The sequence below is a fragment of the Hemitrygon akajei genome, chromosome 24 (assembly GCF_048418815.1).
Source record: "Hemitrygon akajei chromosome 24, sHemAka1.3, whole genome shotgun sequence".
NCBI lineage: Eukaryota > Metazoa > Chordata > Chondrichthyes > Myliobatiformes > Dasyatidae > Hemitrygon > Hemitrygon akajei.
This window is the reverse complement of record NC_133147.1, coordinates 526,837-553,175: the sequence shown is the minus strand read 5'-3', so window position 1 is coordinate 553,175 and position 26,339 is coordinate 526,837. Positions and strand designations below refer to the sequence as shown.

The 26,339-nt window shown below is 41.0% G+C and overlaps 2 protein-coding genes across 7 annotated transcripts in view; both read right to left on the bottom strand.

The window, feature by feature from the left end:
* The window catches only part of LOC140715781 (histone-binding protein RBBP4), a 57,340-nt gene extending 54,734 nt beyond the window's left edge, over window positions 1–2,606 (bottom strand). For 2 of the 4 annotated variants that reach the window (XM_073028162.1, XM_073028163.1), the window contains exons 1-2: window positions 2,538–2,602; window positions 700–840 (exon numbers count right to left, since the gene is read on the bottom strand). In XM_073028162.1, coding sequence (XP_072884263.1) covers window positions 700–840; window positions 2,538–2,553 — 157 coding nt within the window. In that variant the 5' untranslated portion in view covers window positions 2,554–2,602. Of the gene's footprint in view, window positions 1–699; window positions 841–2,537 lie in introns of all 4 variants that reach the window. The other 2 variants (XM_073028164.1, XM_073028165.1) reach the window with 2 other exon arrangements.
* A 4,429-nt stretch (window positions 2,607–7,035) lies between these two features.
* The window catches only part of ccdc28b (coiled-coil domain containing 28B), a 34,318-nt gene continuing 15,014 nt past the window's right edge, over window positions 7,036–26,339 (bottom strand). For all 3 annotated transcript variants that reach the window (XM_073028159.1, XM_073028160.1, XM_073028161.1), the window contains exons 3-6: window positions 23,976–24,136; window positions 22,666–22,820; window positions 12,156–12,178; window positions 7,036–11,331 (exon numbers count right to left, since the gene is read on the bottom strand). In XM_073028159.1, the coding sequence (XP_072884260.1) occupies window positions 11,262–11,331; window positions 12,156–12,178; window positions 22,666–22,820; window positions 23,976–24,136 (409 nt within the window). In that variant the 3' untranslated portion in view covers window positions 7,036–11,261. The remainder of the gene's footprint in view (window positions 11,332–12,155; window positions 12,179–22,665; window positions 22,821–23,975; window positions 24,137–26,339) is intronic.

Sequence of the window (26,339 nt, the reverse complement as noted above, 5' to 3'; positions counted from 1 at the left end):
CAGGCTAATTTTGGATCCAAAAGGTTAATTTTGCAGGACCTTATCCTTTCAATGTCATTGGTATCTAGATCTAGCACAACATTTGGCTGTTCACCCTCCCCTGATATCTCACAGATAACTTGAGTGGTAAATGATGTGAACAAACTTAGAAAAGCCAACTTCATCATTCATGATGAAAACAGATGCTATAACGATCAGACTGGAAAATAACTCATTCCACCCTGAGGGTATTTAGAGTTTTCAACAAAAAAGCAAATAGCAGCAATATTGAAGTCTCTAAAAGACTAATTGAAAGATGGAAGATATTTTCCAACACCTACAATTAAGAATTTCTGTGAAGTGCATATCTAAAATCCTATCACCCTTTCTCAATTACACAAGTCAAATTGAAGAGGGCCATATAACAAATTTACAAACCACTTAATTTTAAGGGGAGATGCACAAAATAGTATAATTTATACAGTATAAATCATTTAAAGTACATTTAATGCACAGCTGTCACGTTTTACAATGTTAAAATCAAGTAATCAATGTCATGAGGTGAATTATAGATGTGTATTAGGGCTTTGACTGAAATGGGGCAAGTGTGGGCATTTCACATTACAGCCACTACAAGACCACAATTTAATGGAGTCTCCCACGCACTTCTCTAATTCATCTCCTGACAGTCTGTTATTGTGTATAATATATACAAGGTACTTTTTTTTCCTCGTTTCCATTCATGACAAATGGCTGGCGTCGTGTCGAGATGAGTGGACTGCACTGGTGAGGCGGCCGTCAGTAATGAAGAACAGTGGGTGTGTGACGTCACAGGTGTAACATCATAATGGGCATCTGATGCTAGAGGTGCAAAATTAAAGAGAAATAATCTAAACATTCTGACAATAGTACATGCAGTTTACAGGGATACAAATTTACAGAGTACCTTGCATACATTATAGTCATTGCAAATGGCTTCTCATATCCCCTTAAAATAGAGTGTTGCCAAAGCATAAAATTGACATTGACATTCAAGTCCAATATTCATGCTGAGGCCTTTTTTTTGAGGAAGTAGAGGATTGAAATGGGGAGGAAACCAGGGATTACATTAACCTCAGCTAAAGAAACGAGAAGTGCTGGAGTGGTATTCCTTTCCACATTTCTCAAAGCAACTGCTGATTGTTAAGCAGAGGAGCACTGAGAGCAGTGACATGCTACTCTCTCAACTGACAAAGTGGGGAAACAAGTTCACTTTAAAACTTTCACACAAGCTATTCTGTAATTTCATATTTTTACACTTAATCACAATAAGAAATGAAATGAAAATAAAAGTGATAATTACCTTTATTGATATCTTGATAAGTAGTTTTAATATACAGACTAAATACAAGTTTTGACTGAGCAAATTTTCAATTAACCCTGTATGAATTAGCCAGTCACCTAGTGCAGAAACAAAGCCACTAATACGAGGCCAAATGGACCAATGCATACCCTCTTTCCAATTTCAGCTAAAACAAACCATCACAAACCAAGAACACAATCCAAACCAACAGCTGAGCCATGCACAGTAGCTGGAATGCAACTGCTATCCCAAAGAAAAAGCTGTTCTCCAACATGGACACTTGAAGCCGCAACCTGCACATTCAGGGCAACCAAACTGGCCGACACACCATTGCTCCAAATCCTCATTAATGCCCTAAATCCAACTGTTCTCATCCTCCCAATTCCCTCTACGCAAACATATCCCCAATCCACACCCACAAGACATTGCCCACCCCAGTACATTCTACCCGACACAATGCCCATTTCACCAGGCCCTACTCCCCTTGAACCAACCTTTTCCAACCCACCTCATTCTCCACTATCCTCACCCCATCTCCACTTAGCACCATTCTTATGCCCGTGACTTCCACCGCACTCAGTAACAGCCTCAGCTAACACCACTAGCCCTTCCCACACCCTTACTTCATCCCTTTGCTAACCCCATCCTATTGTCAACTGCTCACCCACTACCTTACCTACCCTGATTCCAACCACCTAGGACTCCCTGACACACCAACACAGGCACAACATACCTCCATCTACAAAACATCTAACTCCATACGTCCTTAAAAGCCAGAGCACCCACCCTTCACCACTGCTCCTTGGATACTCTCACTTCATCCAACAAAACTCTCATTACCCCCCCCCCCCCCACACATGCACCACGCACACCTGCAACCAACCAATCTGACACCTCTACACGCCTCTCCTAGACCACCCAAAGGGTTCACGCACCCTCGAATCCGCTGCTAAAGAACACCCTGTCAGTTCTGAACCCCATTTCCTCCCCTTTCTCCAGGTCTCACACCCCGCTTCCCAATCTCGGCCCTCCCGGCGGTTCTCCCTCCCACACAGCACAAGACACCAATGCCCGAGTAAGGCCCTCCTTTGGGTACAAACGTCCCGGGCCCACTCAGTTCCCGCCCCCTCCCCAGGGCCACTGCGGCCCACTGCCGTAACGCAGCTCGGTGAGAGAGCTGGGGCGGGGACCGAAGGCGCCAGGCCCGGCCTATTACCTTCTTTATCCGCCATGCCGACAATCCGCCGTCTTTGTTTCTGCGTCGTTTGCGCATGCGCCGTCCGTTCGCGCGCCAACTAAACGTCAAAACCTGCCTCCGTAAACCATCCAATCAGGGGGCTGCACATTGACCACATGATCGGATGCTGAAGCTGATCTCAGGAGCGCCATATTTAGTGTTCATATGCTCTGCAAGGCGGGAACCCGGTTCGCGGCCCTGGGCGTGGGATTCTTTGGCGTTCAATCTCACAAATTTCTGCAGTCCTTTCACAAATGGTTAGTTACTGCAATACATTGCTATTGCTTGATGCTTTATTCTTAATACAGCCCAACTGCTCTGTTTGTCTTGTGAACACAGATGCAAAGTATTTACTTTCACTGTCATTTTTCGCCATTCATTCATAAGGGGTCCACAGGTTTTTCCGTATGTACAAGTAGGTGATCTTACAATCTGCTTTCCTATTTCTCACCATTCTACATCCTTTCGCTATCAATCGCGTGTATTTCCTTTACCTGATTCCAAATTATTCCCAACGCGTGGGTCTACTCTTTTGTTAATTGGGAGTGAATTAAACTGAAAAATTGGATCAGCCCATGATTGAATGGCTCTACTTCTGCTTCAATATTTTATGGTCTTAAACCCTCTAATTTAATATCTATCAATTCTGTCCTCGATCACGGAAGAATCGCTTTTGGTATTGGAATTTTCATATTTTGGAGGAAATATTTATTTTGCAATATTTTTTGCATTGCTTCTTTAAATGCTAACCAGTTTCCTTTCCACGTTCACGAGTGAATCTGCAGATGCTGGAAATAAATAAAAACACAAAATGCTGGCAGAACTCAGCAGGCCAGACAGCATCTATGGGAGGAGGTAGTGATGACGTTTTGGGCGGAAACCCTTTATCAGGAGTGAAGTAACATGGGATGGTGGAGAGAGGATAAGAAGTGGGGGGAGGGATAAAGTAGAGAGCTGGGAAGTGATAGGCTGGAGGGAAATGGGCTAGGGGGAAGGTGGAGAATTATAGGAAATAAGAGAAAGAAAGGTAGGGCTGGGGGAGATTATAGTGAGGGGGGGGGGGGGAAAGAGAGAAAGAGAACCAGACTAAAATAATAGAAAGGGATGGGGATAAGGGGGGGCAGGGGTATCAACTTGAGGTCTGGGAGTTGGATGTTCATGCCGGCAGGCAGGAGATAAGGTATTGCTCCATCAACCTGCATGTGGCCTCATCTTGACAGTAGAGGAGGCCATGGACAGACATGTCAGAGTGGGAGTGGTCTGTGGAATTGAAGTGTGTGGCCACGGAGATCCCGCCACTGCTGGATGACTGAGCGCCGGTGTTCGGCGAAATGGTCTCCCAGTCTGCGGCGGGTCTCCTTTCCACGTTCCTCCGTTCAATCTCAGCCAATTCTCTCATACCTGAAAGTCTATTGTGTTCCTCTCCATGTAGATGCTGGCCTGAACTGCTGAGGTCATCCACTATTTTGTATGATGATAGATAGATAGATACTTTATTCATCCCCATGGGGAAATTCAACTTTTTTTCCAATGTCCCATACACTTGTAGCAAAACTAATTACATACAATACTTAACTCAGTAAAAAATATGATATGCATCTAAATCACTATCTCAAAAAGCATTAATAATAGCTTTTAAAAAGTTCTTAAGTCCTGGCGGTTGAATTGTAAAGCCTAATGGCATTGGGGAGTATTGACCTCTTCATCCTGTCTGAGGAGCATTGCATCGATAGTAACCTGTCGCTGAAACTGCTTCTCTGTCTCTGGATGGTGCTATGTAGAGGATGTTCAGAGTTTTCCATAATTGACCGTAGCCTACTCAGCGCCCTTCGCTCAGCTACCGATGTTAAACTCTCCAGTACTTTGCCCACGACAGAGCCCGCCTTCCTTACCAGCTTGCGCATGTGCTGCTTCAGATTCTTTGTTTAGATTTAAAACGTTGCTTCACATCTCTTTTACACTAGTTTAACATTATACCCACTCCTCCACAAATGTCCAAACACAAGAACAAGACAAGCCTTTCTGATACCACAAGACACATGGTCATAGTTTAGACTACCTTTTAAACTAAATAACACAAAGTCGAACATGATACATTTCTACATACATGTTGCTCTTTTATTGGGTGTTTTGAGAAGAAATACAAATGGCAATGGAAAGAGCAAACATGAGGAAATCTGCAGATGCTGGAAATTCAAACAACACACACAAAATGCTGGTGGAACACAGCAGGCCAGGCAGCATCTATGGGAGGAGGTAGTGACGACATTTTGGCCGAAATCCTTCATCAGGAGGACGTTTTGGCCCGAAACGTCGTTACTACCTCCTCCCATAGATGCTGTCTGGCCTGCTGAGTTCTGCCAGCATTTTGTGTTTTTATCTATCCCAAAGATCTCAATTTAACAATTAGCTGTTTCCTTTGCACCTGATAGGAACTGCATTCAAACATCTCTTAAACCATAAGATATAGGAGCAGAATTAGGCCATTCAGCCCATTGAGTCTGCAACAACATTCCATCATGGCTGATCGCAGATCCCACTCAAACCCACACACCTGCCTTCTTCCCACATCATTTGATGCCCTGACCATTCAGAAACTATCAACTTCTGAGTTAAATATACCCAGGGACTTGACCTCCACCGCAGTCTACTGCAGAGCATTCCACAGATTCACAACTCTGGCTAAAAACATTACTCTTTAGTCCTATTCTAAAAGGTTGCCCCTCAATTTTGAGGATGCGCCCTCTAATTCAAGACACACCCACCACAGGAAACATCCTGTCCACATCCACCTTATCTAGATCTTTCAACATTTGGTAGGTTTCAATGAGATTCTACTCCCCCCCCCCCCCCCCGAATTCTAAATTCCAGTGAGTTGAGGCCCAAAGCTGCCAAACACTCCTTATATGTTAACACTTTCATTACCTCATTCCCAGAATCATCCACATGAATGTCCTCTGAACTCTCTCCAATGACAACACATCCTATCTGTGATAGGGGGCCCAAAACTGTTGACAATGCTCCAAGTACACCCAGACTAGTGTCTTAAAAAGCCTCAGCATCACCACCTTGCTTTTAACCCCCAATGACATCCTCATTCCTCTAATAGCTCCCTGCAGTTTCTTAACTCTATACATTTCTGCCTCTCTTCCATGCTGCACCATCATATAACAATTTAGAAATATCTCAGCCAACATTTAAGAAAATATCATTAATCATAATATTAAAAAGGAGTGGCTACACACACTCCCCTGTGGAGTTTCATTCTCTATTGCATACTCCTTTGAGAACAATGTTCCTGCCCTAACTTGTATTTTCCCATTACATAAAAAAACCTTGAATCCAATTGAACATTTTACCACCTATTCCCATCTTGTCCAAGTTAATCAGCAATCCTTTGGTCTATAACATATCAAAAGCTTTCTCTACATCAAAGAAAACTGCCATCACTGATTCTTTATTAACTTGGGCCTTACGAGTATCAGATACCAAGAGTATCACTGAGTCCATGGACGTTCTCCCCTTACGAAATCCACATTGATATACGGCTAATTTTCCATTACTTCCCACAAATAAGAAAAACTTGCTATAACCATTTGTTCCATTATCTTACATGTGAAGTAAGTGAAATGGGTCTATAACAGGAAGAATCTGATTAATTCTTACTAGGTTGGTGTGGTGAACAGTTGGTGAATTGCTGGGTTTTAGGTTGGAATTAAAAGATTACAAAGATATACTTAGGGAGAAAATTCCCAAGTGTAAAGTAGGTATTAAGAATTCTGGAGCGAAGTGTTTACTTACAGTACTGTGCAAAAGTCGTAGGCACATATATCTATATATCTAGGGTGTCTAAGACTTTTACGTAGTGCTGTAGTAATTTTATGTATTGCACTGTATTGAAAAAATATTAATTTCACGAGTGATAATAAAACCAATTCTGATATGTGTCTCTATTGTGGACTGAGAGTGGGAAGGGGGCAGGGAGAGGGGAATCATGGTTCGGAAAGGGGGAAGGGAGTGGGAAGCACTACAGAAACATTCTGTGATTATCAGTAAACCAATCATTTGGAATCAAGTGACCTTGCCTGTTGTCTCAGGGCTAAGCGCGTCTGCACTCACGCCACTCCCCGTTCCTGGCATTCCTTCTCTGCAACCTGTTCCACACTCCTCCCATGGCACTCTACCCTTACCATTCCTAATCTTCTTTGCTCCCGCCACATTTACAAACACTGTCTCTGCTCCATGTTGACAGATCAGTACAGTGCAAAATATTTTAGGCACCCTTAGGTATATATGTACACTTTTGCACAGTACTCTGGAATATGGAATTTGAAGTGCAAAAATGTATTATTGGCAAAACTAGCTGGCCTGAATTGGTGGCTTTTATGTGCTCTATTTGCAGTAGCTATATTGCCTATGGATCAATGTATTTGCTTCCAGTACGTTTTGTAATTATTCAAACAAGAATACAATGAGATAGCTTGTACAACATTTAATATTAATTATATCCAAGAGTTTACATTAGATTCACATAAATGGATAATAATTGCAATCAGTAACTTACTGTTTTTCTAAGTAATTTTCTAGTAGCAAAGTTTTGTATAAATTTTGGTAGAAAACTCATAACTTTATAAACCTACAAAGTGAAAATGTGGAACCGACTCCTAGACAATGTGAGGTAAAGAAAAGAATGATAATACTTAAAGCAATTTCATGAAATCTTTAAAACATTTAAGCACAGTTTCACATAAATCACCTTACACACCATGATACATTTTACACAAATGCAGGCTTGACAAAATCATCATAGTTCTGGATTTGCTAACATTACTCTCTGCAAACACATAAACGTGGAATAAAACCCCCCAAGAGCAGGAGTTTTCAACTTACCAACATTTCTTAAATGCTCTGTCATTCAGTTACATATTCAGAGATTTCTGAAAGGGCTCAGCAATGCAAACTCTTAAGGGCAATAGAGAGCCTGGGGTTTACCCACCAACCCACCACTGAAAATTGTCCTCTTGTAGCTATTTACTTTGTACATTTTCCAGTTGTTCACTACAGAAACTATTTTCAATTTTCATACAGCTCTTTGAAATGGAAAGAACCTGTAGACACCAGCTCACAGTACTTTGTAAATAATCTAAACTCTGGAACTAAACCAGCAGTAACTCCATCCATGACAACTGCACTTGATCTTGGGAAATGGGAGCTCTGTTAATTAGGATACTCATGGTGATGGCATGCTTACCTTTGTTGGCAGGGTGTAAAATATTAACGTTGGGATGTCATGTTGTAGACTTAGAGAACTTTGCTTAGTCTGCACTTGGGAATACTATGTGCAGTTGGAAGGAAGTGATTGTTATGCATACTATAGGAAGGAAGTGATTGTGTCAGAGACAATACAGAGGAGGCTCACCAAGATGTAGCTTGGACTGGATGGCGTTGGTAACGGGGAGAGATTTGATAGGCAGGGCTTGGTTTCCCTAGAACAAAAGAGGCCAAGGATTGACTTGATAGAGGTATATAAAGTTATCAGAGGCACATAAAGAATCTTTCTTCAAACAAGAGAACACAGGTGTATTTTTATCCCTTAACTAGGTAAAAGATCATTAACAAGAATTGCCCATAGTGTACTGTTTCTACCTGATCTTGCCCCACTGAATTTGTTTCTTTTGCCTGGACTCTATACCATCTCTCCTGGTCCAGACTTTTTTCCCCAACTTGTATCCAGGACACCATTTGTGTCTTGTATCATTTTTCTGAGTCTCTGTACACCACCATCCCGCATCAAGATCTTAAGAAAGTCCCAACCACTGCCCCTCCACCAACACTCACAGCAACTTCACAGAACTTACACTTACCCTTAATGATTTATTTTAATTCCTCAACTTTTTGCATATTTAAGAGGTAGCTATGGGCCATAGCTTGGCCGGCCTTTCTGTTGGCTCTAAATCAGAATCAAGTTAATATCACTGGCTATATGGAACAGTTCTTATTCTAAACCTGTTGCAGCATTACCCCCAAATCCTCCTCCATTTCATCTATGACTGGAATCAAAGGGTGATAGTGGAGGATTGCTTTTCAGAGTGGAGATCTGTTCTTCATGATGTATTAACAATTTATTGAGAATGATTAGCAAGTTTGATTGTAGATGGCACCAAAATTGGTGGTGTGGTGGACAGCGAAATAAGTTACCCAAAGTTACAACAGAATTTAGACCAACTGCAAAAATGGGAAAAGGGATGGCAGATGGAATTTAATTTAGACAAGCATTTTGAGAAGTTAAAAAGGGCAGGACTTGAACAGTAAGGACAGGGCCCTGGGGTGTGTTGTAGAACAGAGGGACCCAGGGATTCAAGTACATAATGGCCCAGAGAGTGTTGTAGAACAGAGAGAACAAGGAGTACAGGTACAGAGTAGCCCAGGGTGTGTTGTAAAACAGAGACCCCCAACGGTATAGGTGCATAGTTCACCAAAAGTGGTTACATACATTGACTGGGTGGGGGGTGCCTGTGAAGTGAGCATACGGTCTTGCTCACCTTGATGGTTAGGGGCACTGAGTTGGGATGTCATGTTACAGCTGTACAAGACATTGGTGAGACCACAGCTGAACTATTGTGGAAAGTTCTCATTTTAATACTAAAGGAACAATGTAACTAAACTAGAGAGGGTTTAGAAAAGAGTCACAAGAATGTTGTCAGAAATTAAGGGCATGAGTTATAAAGTAAGTCTGGACAAGCTGTGTCTGTTCTCCTTTGAAATGAAGGAGGCTGAGGACTAACATTACCTTTTTTAAAAAACAGATGCATGTACCAAACAACACACACAAAATGCTGGTGGAACACAGCAGGTCAGGCAGCATCTATAGGGAGAAGCGCTGTCGACGTTTCGGGCCAAGACCCTTCGTCAGGACTAACTGAAAGGAAAGATAGTAAGAGATTTGAAAGTAGGAGGGGGAGGGGGAAATGTAAAATGATAGGAGAAGAGCGGAGGGGGTGGGGTGAAGCTGAGAGCCAGACAGGTGATTGACAAAAGGGATACTGAGCTAGAGAAGGGAAAGGATCATGGGACGGGAGGCCTAGGGAGAAAGAAAGGGGGAGGGGAGCACCAGAAGGAGATGGAGAACAGGCAGAGAGAGAGAAAAAAGAGGGGGGAAGAAAACTAAATATATCAGGGATGGGGTAAGAAGGGGAGGTGCATTATCGGAAGTTAGAGAAGTCACTGTTCATGCCATCAGGTTGGAGGCTACCCAGCCGGTATATAAGGTGTTGTTCCTCCAACCTGAGTGTGGCTTCATCTTGACAGTAGAGGAGGCTATGGATAGACATATCAGAATGGGAATGGGACATGGAATTAAAATGTGTGGCCACTGGGAGATCCTGCTTTCTCTGGCGGACAGAGCATAGGTGTTCAGTGAAACGGTCTCCCAGTCTGCGTCGGGTCTCACCAATATATGATATATAAAAGGCCACACCCAGGAGCACCGGACGCATGTACCAAACATTGCTCTAAGCAGGAAAATGTTTGTTTGTTTTTTGTTTTTTTACACAGCCTGAAAACTATGCATCACTTTAATAAAACAATATATAAAAGAAAATTCCAGCTGTGGGAAAGACTATGTATGCGAGAGCATTTCAGTTACTGTGTGGCCACATACCTATGCAGCTTAGAGGAAACCATGCCGAGGACTGACCTTAGAGTTTAAAGACACGATGCAAATAGCTCCGTGGACAATAAATTATGCACTAAAGCTTGCTGTTCAGGGTTCACTTCCACCACTGTCTGTAAGGAGTTTGTACGTTCTCCTGGTGGGTTTCCTCTGGGTGCTCCTGCTTCCTCCCACGTTCCAAAGACATATATGTTTGTATGTTAATTGGTAATTGCAAATTATTCCCAGAGTAGGGAAGTCTACAACCAGATTTAGCACGAGAAGTGAAAGATTTAAAAGCGACACGAGGGGCATCTATTTCCAGAGGATGTTTGATATGTGGAACGAGCTGCCAGAGGAAGTGGTAGAGGCAGGTACAATTGCAGTGTCTAAAAGACTTTCGTAAGGGTAGATGGATAAGGAAGGTTTAGGGATATGGACTTTAAAGCTGTGCCCTTTAGTATTTGATATTTTTGCCCCGAAAAGAAAAAAGACTGATTATCTACCTTAACCTTGTTTATCATCATTTTCATCCCGATTCCAGCATTTACAATCTCTTTAAGGTTAGGGGGGGAAATTTAGAAGTGATCAGAGGAGAACGTTTTCCCCCTGTGGTTGATTGCAGAGGAGATGGTGGAGGCAGACATTTTGACAGGCACTTGAATAGGTAAGACTTAAAAAGATACAGACCTAGTGTAGACAAACAGCAGTAGTATAGATAGGCACAATGGTGGCTGAAAGCCCTCTCTTCGTGCTGTACAGTTTTGTGCCTCCTCACTGCATAATTAGATATGGGACAGCTCATCTAATGCTCACCTACTGAAAATTACTGTCTATGCTCAAAACACAATGCAGTCAGTCTCTACAGTCTTACAGGCAGGAGAGAAAGTCAATAAATATATACATGTTGTAGAATCTGAGCAGTTAGTTGTAAAATTGGGCTCCCAAGCTTAAACAAAACAGGAAGTTGCTGTAACATATCTTGCTCTTGAAGGGGGGCCTTCACTGAGCAATGCAGGCCATCTTCCCTTGGGTCTCATTTTCAACTACTTCTAGGTAGGAGACGATTTCAACTCTTCATCTTTTGGCAGTTCTTGATTTTCTGCCAAGTGTAGTTTTTGTCTTAATTTTTATTAAGGATCATTTCTTCTTTTCACCAAAAACAATATACACGTAATAACTCTTACATGCCCCCTACCTTGCCTGCAAATAGCTCAGTGGACAATAAAATATGCACTAAAGCTTGCTGTTCGGGGTTCATTTCTACTGCTGTCTATAAGGAGTTTGTACGTTCTCCTGGTGGGTTTCCTCTGGGTGTTCCTGCTTCCTCCTGTATCCCAAAGATGTACATGTTGTTAGGTTAATTGGTCATGGTAAATTGTCCCATGATTAGGCTACAGTTGCTTGGCAGTGTGGCTTGAAGGACCAGAAGTGCCTATTGTGCACTGTATCTCAATAAATAAAGAAACAATCCTTTGCACCCTGCTGCTCGCAGTAAAATCCTACCCCTATTTCACTTACAAAAATATTTAAACTCAGTTATAAGAATCAGAGTACATAGGCTGGGTTTGTTTCCCTGGGATGTGACATTATGACAGGCGTTAAGGTATACAGTATGAAAACGTCTCTTCATGTCTTGGCTATGTGAAACCAGAAGACACAAGTTTAAGGTAAGGAATAAGAAATTTGGAGGGAATCTGAAGAAGAATTTTTTTTCATCCAGAGGGTAATTGAAATGTGGAACGCATCACCTGAGAAGCTGGTACTCTTGTAACATATAAGCAGTACCTGGATGAGCAGTTAAAACATCAAGGCATAGGACCAAGTGCTAGTAGAGGAGATGAGCAGAGATAGGTTGTTGAATGTCAGCATGGGCATGATGAGGCTGTTTCAGTGCTGTATAACTATAATTAATTACAGGCACAGAAATCATTTGAAAAGGATACATTGAGGTACTAAGTTCTTCCAACTGTAAGGTAATAAAATCATAATTAATGCAAAGAATAAATCATTAAAAAGTAATAGTTCTCAGTGATCTGTTTAATGCCATCAGTGAAATTTATGTAACAGTAACTTCAAATGAAATTGGGAGACATTTTAAAAGCACATTTTTATTACAGTAATTGGTAATTCATGTTGACTACATCAACTAATTAAATTAGGCAACTCTTTCGTAATCAAAGCTTACACTTTATTGTCCCTGCACAAACAACAATGTAACTATGTTGAACCCCAGGCCAACAATTTAAAACATGAATTCTACTGTTCCATCTGTATTAATACTCATTCAGAACAATTCTCTAATTCAGAACACTGAAATAGAGATCTCCCATTGGCCAATCAATCCTTTCTTCTCCCTGCACTTGACATGTGGGTTCTTCCATTCCTAGTTAGTCTCCGAGGTTCTCGCCATTTTGCATCTGAAGCTCCTAATTCTTATAGTCTTCCCTTAGCAGTTCAAATGTCGTACTTCAATCTTGTTGGCTTGAGTTATCTGACTCACCCGTGTCAGATTCCCATTGGATGTATTCTAAGAGCTACACAACTTTATACCTTAGGTGACTTCTTTTGTTCTATTCGACTGTGGTTCAAACTAGTCAAACTGGGTTACCCAGACACTGGGCTGAGATAACAAATGAACTTTTGCAAACCTGCCATTGTACAGCTTATCTGAGAAGGATCTCAGGTTTAGCAGATCAGTAGTAGAAACACATTGTTCTCACATTCATTTGCTCTGATTAAGTTATACCAGAGCATGAATTAGTAGTTCACAAAATGGAGATTACAGAGCAGCTTCAAAAAATGGCAGCCTCCACTCCAAGCACATAGCAAGAACAAAGACATCTGGTTTCTCTACTTCCACTGACCTTGACCCATTCCAGTTCAATGTTTTCTTCCAAATTTTAATTCCTTCACGGCCAGCAATCCATATCTAAGAGAGGTATTTCTCCAAAGTTGAACTGGTTTATACTTAACTAGAGAAGCACCACCACAACAAACCACCTTTTCAGGTTGGAAGGTGGGTCCTTACTGGAGGTCTATGCCATTCACTGATTTTATAACTTTCTGCATCATTACACCTGTCCCTTGCTGCATCATTGAATTCTTCAGAGTCTGTGGTGCGAGCCATACAAGCTCTCTCAGGACACCCAATCTGAAGAGACCTGGGAAGGAGCAGCATCATAGAGCCATTAAATACTAGATGTCTACCGTATGCTAACAGACCCTTTGGTCCAACATCCCCGTGTATTCATATCCCACCGACTTACATGTCATCTGTAAACTCATTAACCATACCTCCTACGTTTACATCCACGTTGCTTTAACTATCCAACAGAAACATCAAGAGTAGGAATTGTTGTATCAACTTTTGCTGTATATCGCTACTCAGACTTCCAACCAGAACAGCATCCCTACACCACTACCCTCTGCCTCCTACCAGAAAGCCAGTTCCGGGCTCAATTAGCCAACTCATCTTCAAAGTTCAAAGTAAAATGATATAGACCTACAGAAAGCAACTTAAAAAATCATTAAAGGGAAAAGATGAAATATGAAAGCAAGCTAGCAAATAATATCAAAGTGGATAGTAAAAGTTTTTTTCAAGTATGTTAAAAATAAAAAAGAATGAGAGTGGATATAGGACCGCTAGAAAATGAGGCAAGAGAAATAATAATGGGGGACAAGGAGATGGCTGATGAACTAAATGAGTATTTTGCATCAGTCTTCACTGTGGAAGACACTAGCAGTATGCCTGATGTTGTAGTGTGTGAAGGAAGATAGGTGGGTGCAGTTACTATTACAAGAGAGAAGATGCACAAAAAGCTGAAAGACCTAAAGGTACACAAGTCACCCAGACCAGATGAACTGCACCCTAGGGTTCTGAAAGAGGTAGTGTTAGAGATTGTGGTGGCATTAGAAATGATCTTTCAAAAATCATTGAACTCTGGCATGGTGCCAGAGGACTGGAAAATTGCAAATGCCACTCCACTCTTTAAGAAAGGAAGAAGGCAGCAGGAGGGAAAGTATAGGCCAGTTAGCCTAACCTCAGTGGTTGAGAAGATGTTGGAGTCATTTGTTAAGGATGAGATGATGGAGTACATGTTGATGCAGGACAAGACAGTACAAAGTCAGCCTGGTTTCCTTCAGGGAAAATTTTGCCTGACGAACCTGTTGGAATTCTTGAGGAGATTACAAGTAGGATAGTTAAAGGCGATGCAGTGGATGTTGTATATTTGGACTTTGACAAGGTGCCACTCATGAGGTTGCTTACCAAGTTAAGAGCCCATGGTATTACAGGGAAGATACTAACATGGTTAGAGCATTAGAAAGTGCATAGTCATGCACTTTGGTAGTAGAAATAAATGTGCAGACTATTTTCTAAATGGGGAGAAAATCCAAATATCTGAGATGCAAAGGAACTTGGGAGTTCTAGTGCAGAACACCCTAAAGGTTAACTTGCAGGTCAAGTCAGTGGTGAGGAAGGCAAATGCAATGTTAGCATTCATTTTAAGAGGTCTAGAAAACAAGAGCAAAGATGTGATGTTAAGGCTTTATAAGGCACTGGTGAGGCCTCACCTTGAGTATTGTGAACAGTTTTGGGCCCCTCATCTTAGAAAAGATGTGCTGGCATTGGAGAGGATCCAGAGGAGATTCACAAGGAGGATTCCAGGAATGAAAGGGTTATCATACAAGGAATATTTGATGGCTCTGGCATATGTACTTGCAGGAATTCAGAAAGATGAGGGGGGAATCTCATTGAAACCTTTAGATTGTTGAAAGCCTAGACAGAGTACACATGGAAAGGATGTTTCCCATGATGGGAGCGTCTAGGACAGAGGGCACAGCCTCAGGATAGAGGAGTGTCCTTTCAAAACAGAGATGCGGAGAAATTTCTTTAGCCAAAATGTGGTGTATTTGTGGAATTTGTTGCCACATGCAACTGTGGAGACCAGGTCATTGTGTGAATTTAAGGCAGAGATTGAAAGGTTCTTGATTGGACATGGCTTCAAAGGTTATGGGAGAAGGCTGGGAACTGGGTTTAAGGAGAAAAAAAAGGATCAGCCATGATTGAACGGCGGAGCAGACTCAATGGGCCATATGGCCTAATTCTGCTCCTATGCCTTATGATCTAAATTTATTATCGAAGAACATATACAGTCATAGAAAAATACAGCACAGAAACAGGCCCTTTGGCCCATGTAGTCTGTGCCAAACTATTTAACCTGCCTACTCCCATCAACCTGCATTAGGACCATAGCCCTCCATACCATCCATGTATCTTTCCAGACTTCTCAAACATTGAAATCAAGCCCAAATGCACTACTTGTGCAGCTTGTACAATACTCTCACCACCTTCTGAGCGAAGAAGTTCCCCTCATGTAACTCTTAAATATTTCATCTTTCACCCTTAGTCCATGACCTCTAGTTGTTGCAACCAACCTCAGTGAAAAAGGTTTGCTTGCATTTACCCTATCATACCCCTCAATTCTGCATACCTCTATCAAATCTCCCTTCAGTCTTCTACATTCCAAGGATAAAGTTCTAACTTATTCAATCTTTCCTTATAATTCAGGTCCTCCAGTCCCAGCAACATCCTTGTAAATTTTCTCTGTACTCTTTCAACCTTGTTTACATCTTTCCTGCAGGTACATTACCAAAATTGAACACAATACTCCAAATTAGGCCTCTCCAGCATCTTACACAACTTTAACATAATGTCCCATCTACTGTACTCACTACTTTGATTTATGCAGGCCAATGTGCCAGAAGCTTTCTTTATGACCACATCTACCTGTGACACCACTTTCTAGGAATTATAGACCTGTTCTACAGCACTCCTCGATGCACAGCCGTTCACTGTGTAAGACCTACCCAGTTGGTCCTACTGAAGTGCAACACCTCACACTTGTCTACATTAAATTTTCATCTGTCATTTATCCAGCTGGTCCCGAACCCTCTGCACGTCATGACAGTCTTCCTCACTGTGCACTACATGAACAATCTTGCTGTCATCTGCAAATTTGCTTATCAAGTTAACCACGTTATCATCCAGATTATTGATGTTAAATGTTCAAACTAGACAAGATTTTCTTTCATTTTAACAACTTTACTTTCTCCAGTCATGTTTATATACAAGGATGCCATTTCCTTATCTACAATCCTCCCTCCCACCTTCTTGTGTATGCTCATAACAGGGAAAGTGAACATCTCAACTAAATGCCTACATATCCTACATGAACAGAACTCTACAATCTCCCATCCTTTTAATGTATATATAAAAAATTAAATGCCCATTGGTTTAGAAGTATTGCTTTTACCTGCAGTTGTTAGGCCATGTAAATTTATGAAGATACCCTATAACCTCACTTGGTGCCTTCAGAGTACTACAAAATTTTTAGAAAGTATCAACTCAAATATCCTTTAGGATATGGGGATTAGTTCTAACCCTTGATGTTGATACAGTTCTCAAGGTTCCAAATGCCTTCACTAAGTGCTTTCAGCAGCTCAAGAGCTGGTGCTCCCTTTTTAGTGAAACGGTCAGATAGTTGTTCCTTTGTAGTTGAACATATCATGTGATGAATTTTCTGTGCTTGGATAAGTTCCTTGATGCTGCTTATCTCTAGATGAAGACTCTTCTCTGTAACTGACTTGGTGGATCTGATGGCATCAACCAGAGAGTAGTTGTCTGTGACACAAGTTATTTGTAGTGTTCTTCTTTCAGTCTTTCAGGCCACCATGGACAAGCTCAGAATAGAATGAGGCCAAATATTATCAATACCATCAGATATTGCAAGGGTTTATATGCTTTCCATCTCTCATCTTATCTCCTTACCTGTGCATCACCTCCCTCAAGCTCCTCCTTCCCTTTCTTCCATGGAATTTTCTATCCTCTCCCATCATATTACCCCTTCTCCAGCCCTTTATCTCTTTCATCAATCAACTTCCCAGCTCTTCACTTCACCCCTCCCCCAGTTTCAGCTATCACCATGTACTTCTTCCTCCCACACTTTCTGACTTCCTTCTTTCCAGTCCTGATGAAGGGTCTCAAGCTTGAAACGTTAACTGTTTACTCTTTTCCATAGATGCTGCCTGACCTGCTCAGATCCTCCAGCATTTTGTGTGTGTTGCAAAGGTTTCTTGTGCCAGCATATCACGTACAACTCTTCAGATCCTTTTTAATTGCCAGAGGTGAAAATCTTCCCTCTTCTCCCATCAGTACAATAAAATGTCCCCCTTGTGCAGCTCCATCAAGGAGATTTCCAAGTGAGGCATCACTGAAGACAACAAGCTTCCAAAAGCCATCTTTCAGAAGCTGTTGAAACTTCAAGACTATTTTTTTAGATTGAATTATGCACGTTATCTTGTTTGCTTCATGTTAAGTTTGTACTGTGGCATTTTTTGTGCTGGATGCCAAGTTGCAGTAATCAAACATGATGTCAGGTCTGCTTTGTCTTGCTACCCATAGAATCTGATCTATCTTTGACCTGAGTTGCTGAGCTTCAGCTTCACTGGGGTACATCCTGCTGTGTGGCACATCAGGATTCCATGCACATTGTCTGTTCCATCAACAGCAAGATATCTAGCCCTACATGTTTATAATGTTCCTCACGTTCAACCTGAAAGGCTGACTTTAGCTGAGGGATGACTGTTGTGGCAAAGTTTGTGATCCTCCCCATATGAAGTCACCTGTATGACAGGTGAGTACTCCAGCCATATGACATTATGAATTGTGCCAGTAAAACAACAGCTGGATCCACTTGCGACATTTTTCCACCTATTTTCAACATTATTTCTTTGACTCTTTTATACAGGTAGAGTGATGCATCTGCTAGACCATATACAGTGTTCAGGCGGAGGAATATAAATGGCACGTGACAGCTCCATTCCCTGAGAGAATGCAAATTTTATATCAATGCAATGGAGTTGCCAATGCTTTTGACGTAACACCATGAGAAGTAGTTGGAGAGACTGACACACATGTTGGTGACTCATGTTGGTTTTATCTTCAGTTCTTCAAAACCTCCAGCCACTGGTGTGCTTTTGGTGCAATTCCTGCAGGGTTTTTATCATCTTGTAGACACCGTCCTTTGGCCAATGTCTCTGACTTCCTCAAACACTCCATTCTTTCTCCAACTAATGATTTCATCCTGTTTTGCAAATTCAAACAGCACCTCCTTAGTTACTAAAACATCTTCATCTTGACATTTCTCAGATGGGCCAGCCTTATCTTTACTTGGTTCAAAATGAAGTCTATCTACATGTGACATGGTTCCAGGTTATCCAAGTTGTACCATCTTTTGTTTCTCCCAGTGTTTTGCCTGCTCGTCCTAAGACTTCAGCTTTGTATGAGATACCAGTGTCTTGGTCTACAAAGCTTAGCTTGTCTTGTTTCAAGACTGAAATTTCCATATTGCCTTTGAACTTGTGATGATTCAGTCCTCAACTGCACTCCCTGCAGGACTGTTTGTGGGCCCTCTGCTGCACTCTCAACACCTTTGGTGCTACGTGACAGTGTATCAGGTAAGAGCCTGTCATTTTTTGTGTCATTCTCCATACAGTTCTGATGTTCAGTTTGTGCTTTACATAGTCTGGAATGATGCACTCTCACACATATACCTTCATGTCTCATGAATACCACAATTCCATCCTGACCAATGACAACTCCAGGATTTTTCCATTCTGTACACTGCTCTTTTATAATACACTTTATCCCTGGTCTTATATTTCTCACCTGCAGGACGGAACTGTGTCCTCAATGCTCTTCAAATTCTCTCTGAACACTCTGCTTCAATGAAAGCCTCCCTTGATGCATGCAATGCTGAAGTATGATTCACAAGCCATTCACTCCTTGTAGTGCCTGCTAGAGCAAGTGGCCTGTTAACCATTACAGAGGGAAGGTTTGGATTTTGGCAGAACACAAGTTGATATGGCCTGTAGCCATATACATTGTGCATAATATGCTTTTCTTTACCTTCAGCATCATTCAGTAATCATTTGATCATATTGCTCTAAAAGTCCATGACTCCAAGGACTGTATACCGTTGTCTTTGTTTCAATGTTAAAGTTCTCTGCCATATCTCTGAATTCATCATGTTAAAATTTGCCACAAATACTTTCAGAGGTGAGCCATGCACACTTATCCAGGAATGGATGAAGTTTTTTTTTCTTAAAACTGTCTCTGGGGATTCTGTATTTACAATGCTACCAGCACTGAAATGTGTGAATTCATCAATGATGTGGAGATACCATAATCCTTACTCCAGTTCATGTAGGTGACAGACCAACAGCAGGCTTGGGCTTTCCAAACTTTTGGCACATCTCAAAGTTGTCAATTATCTTCTGTAGAATGGAAAAATCATCTGCATCTTTGTTTCCAGAACTCCTGAGCAGTTTCTTAAGTCTATCAGTTGAAGCATGTCCAAACTACTTGTGAAGCTTGAGCAACACTTCGCGTTTCTCATCTGGGATCATGATCTCTGTGACAATTAGTACTTCATTTTCACATTGGTTTTCAGTAATGTCTTTATCTAGAATGTTCACACAGTAATGTCCAGAGTTGGTGAGCTCAAAAGACACTAACATGCTGAAACATCGTTGCTTAGCCATTCTCCATATCCATTTCTGCCCCCCACATTCCTTAGTAATGTTTTACTCGAGTAATGTAATGTTCACTGGCAACACCTCCATTTCATGTAATGTTTTGTCTCCCTATTTTTGCGAGAATTTTCACACTTTTGGTGGAATGTACAATCTTTCCATCGCCAAATTTTAATGCTTTGTTACTGGGTGTATCTGTTCACCAGTTTATGCACTTCATTCTGGTTTAGTTCTCTTACAAAGCTATCAAGCTATTTCTTTCCTCAAAGTGTGTGTGTGCATGTTGTAGCAGTAACAGCAGATCCTAGAGATTCTATCATCAAAACCTCTGCATCAGATGTCTCTGCATTGGAGAGTGATTCCTTTGCAAACAATGATATATGACACTCTCTTACATCTTTAGATTTGTTATTTTCTTCACTCAGCTTAACGTGATTGGTCCTATGTGGACAGTTTTTTGCCCAAGAGATAAGTACACTGACAAACAGCACATTTCAATCTCCTGCTGTACTTGTCTGGTGGATTTGAGCCAGTTAATGGTGCCCTCGTCTGGTCACTATGGGAACTATGCTTGCTCCTCTCGTTTTTGCTGAGTGAAGTATGCAGTTTCCTGACTCATTAATTCTAACTCTAACACGAGGAAATCTGCAGATGTTAGAAATTCAAGCAACACACACAAAATGCTGGTGGAATGCAGCAGGCCAGGCAGCATCTACAGGAAGAAGTACAGTCGATGTTTCGGGCCGAGACCCTTCATCAGGACTAATTGAAAGAAAAGATAGTAAGAGATTTGAAAGTGGGAGGGGGAGGGGGAGATCTGCATCCCTCCCCCTCCTGTCTTCTCCTATCATTTTGGATCTCCCCCTCCCCCTTTCAAATCTCTTACTATCTTTTCTTTCAGTTAGTCCTGACGAAGGGTCTCGGCCCGAAACCTCGACTGTACTTCTTCCTATAGATGCTGCCTGGCCTACTGTGTTCCACCAGCATTTTGTGTGTGTTGCATTAATTCTAACTGCTGTCTTGGGAGCCCTTTCTCCAAAAATCCTCTTCAGTGCCAACAGATGTAAATGCAAGTTCTGTAAATTAATCCTTTGTGTCTAGACATGCCATATCCAATAAATTTGAAAGCTAATACTGTGTCAGGAAGTTCCATTTTGTACTTACGCATGCAACTGTACTTTAGTTCAAAATCAACAATATGTAGAACTGTCTCTGGAAATATTGTCGAAGTCTGAATATGCCTCATAAATTCAATTCTTTTCTTTCCTCAGAAAACTGAGTCAAGTGCATTTATTAGTGTAGTCACACTGTAGGGTAATGTCATTGGTGGAAACATAATTCACAGCTACCAGCATTGAGTTGGAGTTCACTTCAAGAGGCTGGTCTGATGTGATGACATAATTATGTAAACTACTCTTACCGTGCTTTATGTTCTGTATTTGGAATACAATAAATGAGTTGTTGTAGTTTCTCTTAAACACAAATGGCCTACGCCAGTTTTATTTGCAAAAGCCCACAATACTGTCATTGTTGTTTAAGTCTTCCATTGAAATTCCCATCACAGTCTTTCTCACTCTTTCTGAAAGCGACAGTACAACTGTAAGGGCAATCATCTAGCTCAGTAACAGAATCCATATTACAATTTCATTTTTCCAGCTTTCGTAAGGCTTGTTCTCATTGAATAGTGGCAAGATCCTATAGTTGGTTACCATCCTCTACTACCGTTGAACATTAATGTTCAAAAAACAAAGACAAGATTTTCTTTCGTTTTAACAACTTTACTTTCTCTTTTCACATTTGGTACACAAGGCTGCCATTTTCTTACCCACCACCCCCACCTTCATGTGCATGCCCATAACAGGGATTGTGAACATCCCAACTAATTACCTACATAGCCCAAATGAACAGAACTCAACAAATTAAAAAGGTCAGAGTGTCAGGGCCAGAGACGAGAGATGGACTAGTGTTCAGCTCGCAGCTCTGCAAGGTTTACTAATCTCTATGCTGAACTGAGGCTGTGGCCTGCTACTGACAGACTCCTGGACCTGCTGCAGCAATGAACTCACTTTTGTGAACTTTAGCTCTGTGTTACTTGTTAATTTTTTATTGTTTGTATTTTTTGTTTATTTTCCCCCACACATTAGGTACTTTTTTAAAAATGGGTTCTATTAGGTTTCTTTGTTTTTGTGGCTGCCTGAAAGATGACAAATCTTAAGGTTGTATATAGCATCACATACAGCCTGATGTACCTGATGTGTCCTGATGAAGGGCCTCGGCCGAAACATTGGCTGTGCTCTTTTCTATAGATGCTGACAGGCCTGGTGAACTCCTCCAGCATTTTGTGTATATTGCTTGGTTTTCCAGCAACTACAGATTTTCTCTTGTTTGTATATAGTATACATACTTCGATAATAATTGTACCTTGAACTTTGAAATATGAAGTAGGTATGTTCAAAGATTTGAAAAGCTTTTAGACAAGGAGGAGGGGGTCTCATCTCTGGAACATCAAACTTAAGTAATCCCAATCTGATATCCCTTCTGAATCTTTCTTCAACATCTTTAACTGTTATGCTCAGATGTTGTCATTCTGCAGCAGACACCGTTATATAGCAAATGAGAGAAAATCTACAGAAGCTGGAAATCAAAGTAACACATAAAAAATGCTGGAGGAACTCAGCAGGCCAGTCAGCATCTATAGAAAAGAGTATACAGGCCTGATGAAGGGTCTCGGCCTGATACATTGACTATACTCTTTTCCATTGATGCTGCCTGGCCTGCTGAGTTGCTCCAGCATTTTGTGTGTGTTGCTACCATTACAAAATATCACATTTGACATCAGAGAAAAAAAGATACACTCACGTTGATCAGAAGCTGTTCAAGATTCCTGTCTGACACAACTTTTTTCTGATCCTCAGAGAGCTCCTCCACATGGCTATCCAGGCTGAAGTGTAAATGGGCCATTTTTTCCTGCATCTCTCTCACATGCTCCATCTGTTCAAAGGAGCATTCTTTCCCTAAGGAAGATCAAGCAATTTCACAATTGCAAAAATTAACTGCATAAAGTTGAGCAGACTGCAATGCTCTCAGTCCTAATAAAGTTCACTCACATATAAAAACAGATATACCAAAACTGGGTTAAATTTGACCTGTCGCTTTGAAATGCTGCAAATGGTTTCAATCTGCTTTCACTTCAGTCTATTTAGCTGTGTCACAAAAGTGGATTCATAGATTCAGTCAGGAACAACATTCTGCTACAGATGCAGCTTGTGATAGATGCAAAAAAATTACATGTGGCTGTTTCAATATGTATGGTATTTTCCTTAACTTTATTTCTTTTATACAAAATACCACCTGGGAGTGTTCAGGCTCCTGTACCTCCTCCCTGATGGTAGTAAGAAGAGGGCATGTCCTGGATAAATTCTTTACATTTGTATAGTAGAATGGAGAAGGTAGATGTGTTCTTTTTGGAAAAGAGCATGTTGAGAGGATATATAGGGTATGTTTAAAATGAAGAAGGATATTGATTTCACATAGAAAGAAACTGTTCCCATCGACAGAGGTGTTGCCAACCATGGAACTCCAAATGACAATGCTTGGCAAATGAATCATAGCTAATACAAGAAAAAGTTCTATTTTAAAAAGTGGTTAAGGTTCTGGGATTCACAGCCAGGGTAGTATACAGATTAAATTGTAGTTCTAAACAAAGGCATACAAGTAGGCAGAGGAAAGAACTTTCAGTCTCTGTAGCAAGTGGCAGGGAGTGGCCTTTTCCAACAACTAGGTTGTTCTCAGAGGCCTCCTCCTCCTCCCGAACCATTTTGCGACCTTAAAGAGAACACCTTCTGACTTTGTGAACTTCAACCAATATTACTGGGTCACTTTCGCAGGACAGATCTCATCACTGCAGGAATCATTTTATTCAAAGCATTAGACACCAACTCCAAGATAATTATATTCTCCTTTAGGTTAGAATGTCAAAACTACACACTGCTCCAAATGAGATCTTGCCAAAAACCTATACAAGATTAGTTTACCCTTGTATTCCATTACCTTATAATAAAAAAAGCACTTAGCTTCATCAATTGCTTCTTTCCTTTTTCTTGATACAAGCTTTCTGCACCTTTAAGTTCATAATTTTTAAATGTCACATTTTTGTCAACCAAACTTACCAAAAGCTTGTAGTTTCCCAGAGTGAAAATCTTTGAGCAAATGTAACAATCCACATTCCATCTCTCTCACATCAGAGACGTCCGTTAGGAAGCTGTGCTGAACTGAAGTTGGTTTAGACACTTCCGCCGGCTCTCGGGGGTTTGCTTTTCCTTTATCTGTTCTGTTTAAATGTCCAAATTATTGTAAATTTAAAGAAAGATGACCTAACAAAGGCAACTGTTTCACACAAATAAATGGCCATTTCTAAATGTCATATAGTCACCTCAGCACTGCAGCAAATGTGATGTTGGGAGTAAGGTGAAATGGGTCATTATGATCTACATTTTATTCACGTCAGTAAGATTGAGGACATGCCAGGCCAGACAAGCATTGGTATAAATGAGTGCAGTTTCAAGAGAGCAAAAACCAAAATTTGGTAAATTGGGAAATCAGAGAAATAGAGGGAGGAGGTACTGCTTTGGTATTTAAAACTGTTAAATTACTAGACAGTGCACAGAGTGCAGATTTCAAACAGTGTAGAACCCAGGAGTATGATGATACTGGGAAAGTGGTGTCCAAATCTAAACTAAAAACTGGAAGGCAAAACTACATAAAAAGTAATATGATAGCGATATCTGTCAGGATAACAACTGAATGAGTATTTCTAAAAGGTGATAAAAGTTTGTTAGATCAGTTAACACTTCTGGAAAACCTTGCATGTAATAGAAGGCCTCAAAATGGTTAAACCCCAAGACTGAGATTTCTAGTCTCGGAGACAACAGGAGTAAACCCCTGAAAACACGATGGAGGCAATGGATGCCTGCACGATGCACTCCACATTGTGGGTAGCCCACAGCCTTGAGCTCAGAGGAGTAAGTAGACAGGCATGTAACAGATTAGGGATGTTAGAGTGTTTTTTGGGGGTTAGCATATATGTAGCAAATAATTTCAGCAACTGACTTCAGCCACTAGTCTTTAGATTCAAAAATGAATTGTGGATTGAATCTAAAATGCAGCTCTGATAATGGGTTCCTAAAACCGTGAAGCATAGTTAATTGGAAGTCACTATAGTTAACTGGAAGACCAAAACAATGCCGATTAAATGTTATTTGAGTGTCTGTCGCGTGGCTGTGAAAAGGGTGGTGTAAGGTGGTGTGTAGTTCAAAGGAATCATTAATATGGAATTATATTTGATCTTTCGCATATAAAATGTCATGTAGTATTGGGTTAGGCAGACCTTCTTCTTCCGAAAGGGTCTCATTTTGTCAAATAAAGAGACTGCCTCATAGCTACCAGGTCTTCACTCCAATGACTTTGTTCATGCAACAACAGTGAGAGCCAGATGTGTGATGAGCTCCATCAATGAGTGTAGTTATAACACAGTACCAATCAAGTACTGAATCAGAAGACAAGCAGCTCAATGAGGAGCTGAACATGAGGATGAGAGGTAACACTTGAACCATTTTACTTAAAATAAGAGGAAGGGATAAACAAGCAATTATAGTCCTGTTACTTTACTGCACATTATGGCAAGTATTTGAAATCCATTCCAAGGTCCAGTGTAAAACTTCATTTAGACTCATGAGGCCAATGGAATCCCAAGATCCATAGTTAAATCAGGGGGCTAAAAAAAGTTCACATTGCATTTGTTCAAAATTCTGCTGAGGCCACATTGAGTTCTGCATCCAATCTGACCATGTTCTTGGGGAAGGGTGTCAAGGCCAAGAAAAAGCCCACATCATTTGTTTTTGTTCCTGCACTTAACCTGTCCAAATCCCTTTGCAGATACTGAGCTTCCTCACAATATAATTTCATATATAATATATTATCAGCAAATCTACCAAAAACATACTTAGTAACACACAAAATGCTGGTGGAACTCAGCAGGTCAGGCAGCATCTATGAAAAGGAATAGTTAATATTTCAGGACAAGACCCTTCACTACTAAATAATAAGAGCCACAGAAGGGGTCATCAGCATCTTTTGAAGAGATGAGATAGTCAGAGGAAAGCAGCATCTATCATTAAGGACCTCTACCAGACAGGTCATGCTCTCTTCCCACTGCTGCCATCAGAGACAAGGTACAGAAGCCTCAGGCTCAGGAAGAGTTATTACCCCTCAACCATCAGGCTCTTGAACCAGAGGCGATAGCTTCACTCACCCCATCACTAAACTATTCCCTCAACATATGGACTTGCTTTCAAAGACTCTTCATCTCATGTTCTAATATTTATTGTTTATTTATTTATCAATCATTATTCTGTATTTATTTTTCTTTTTGTATTTACACAGTTGTCTTTTGCGCACTGGTTGTTTACCCATCTTGTGTGCAGCTTTCATTGACTCTATTGCGTTTCTTTGTATTTACCATGAATGCCCACAAG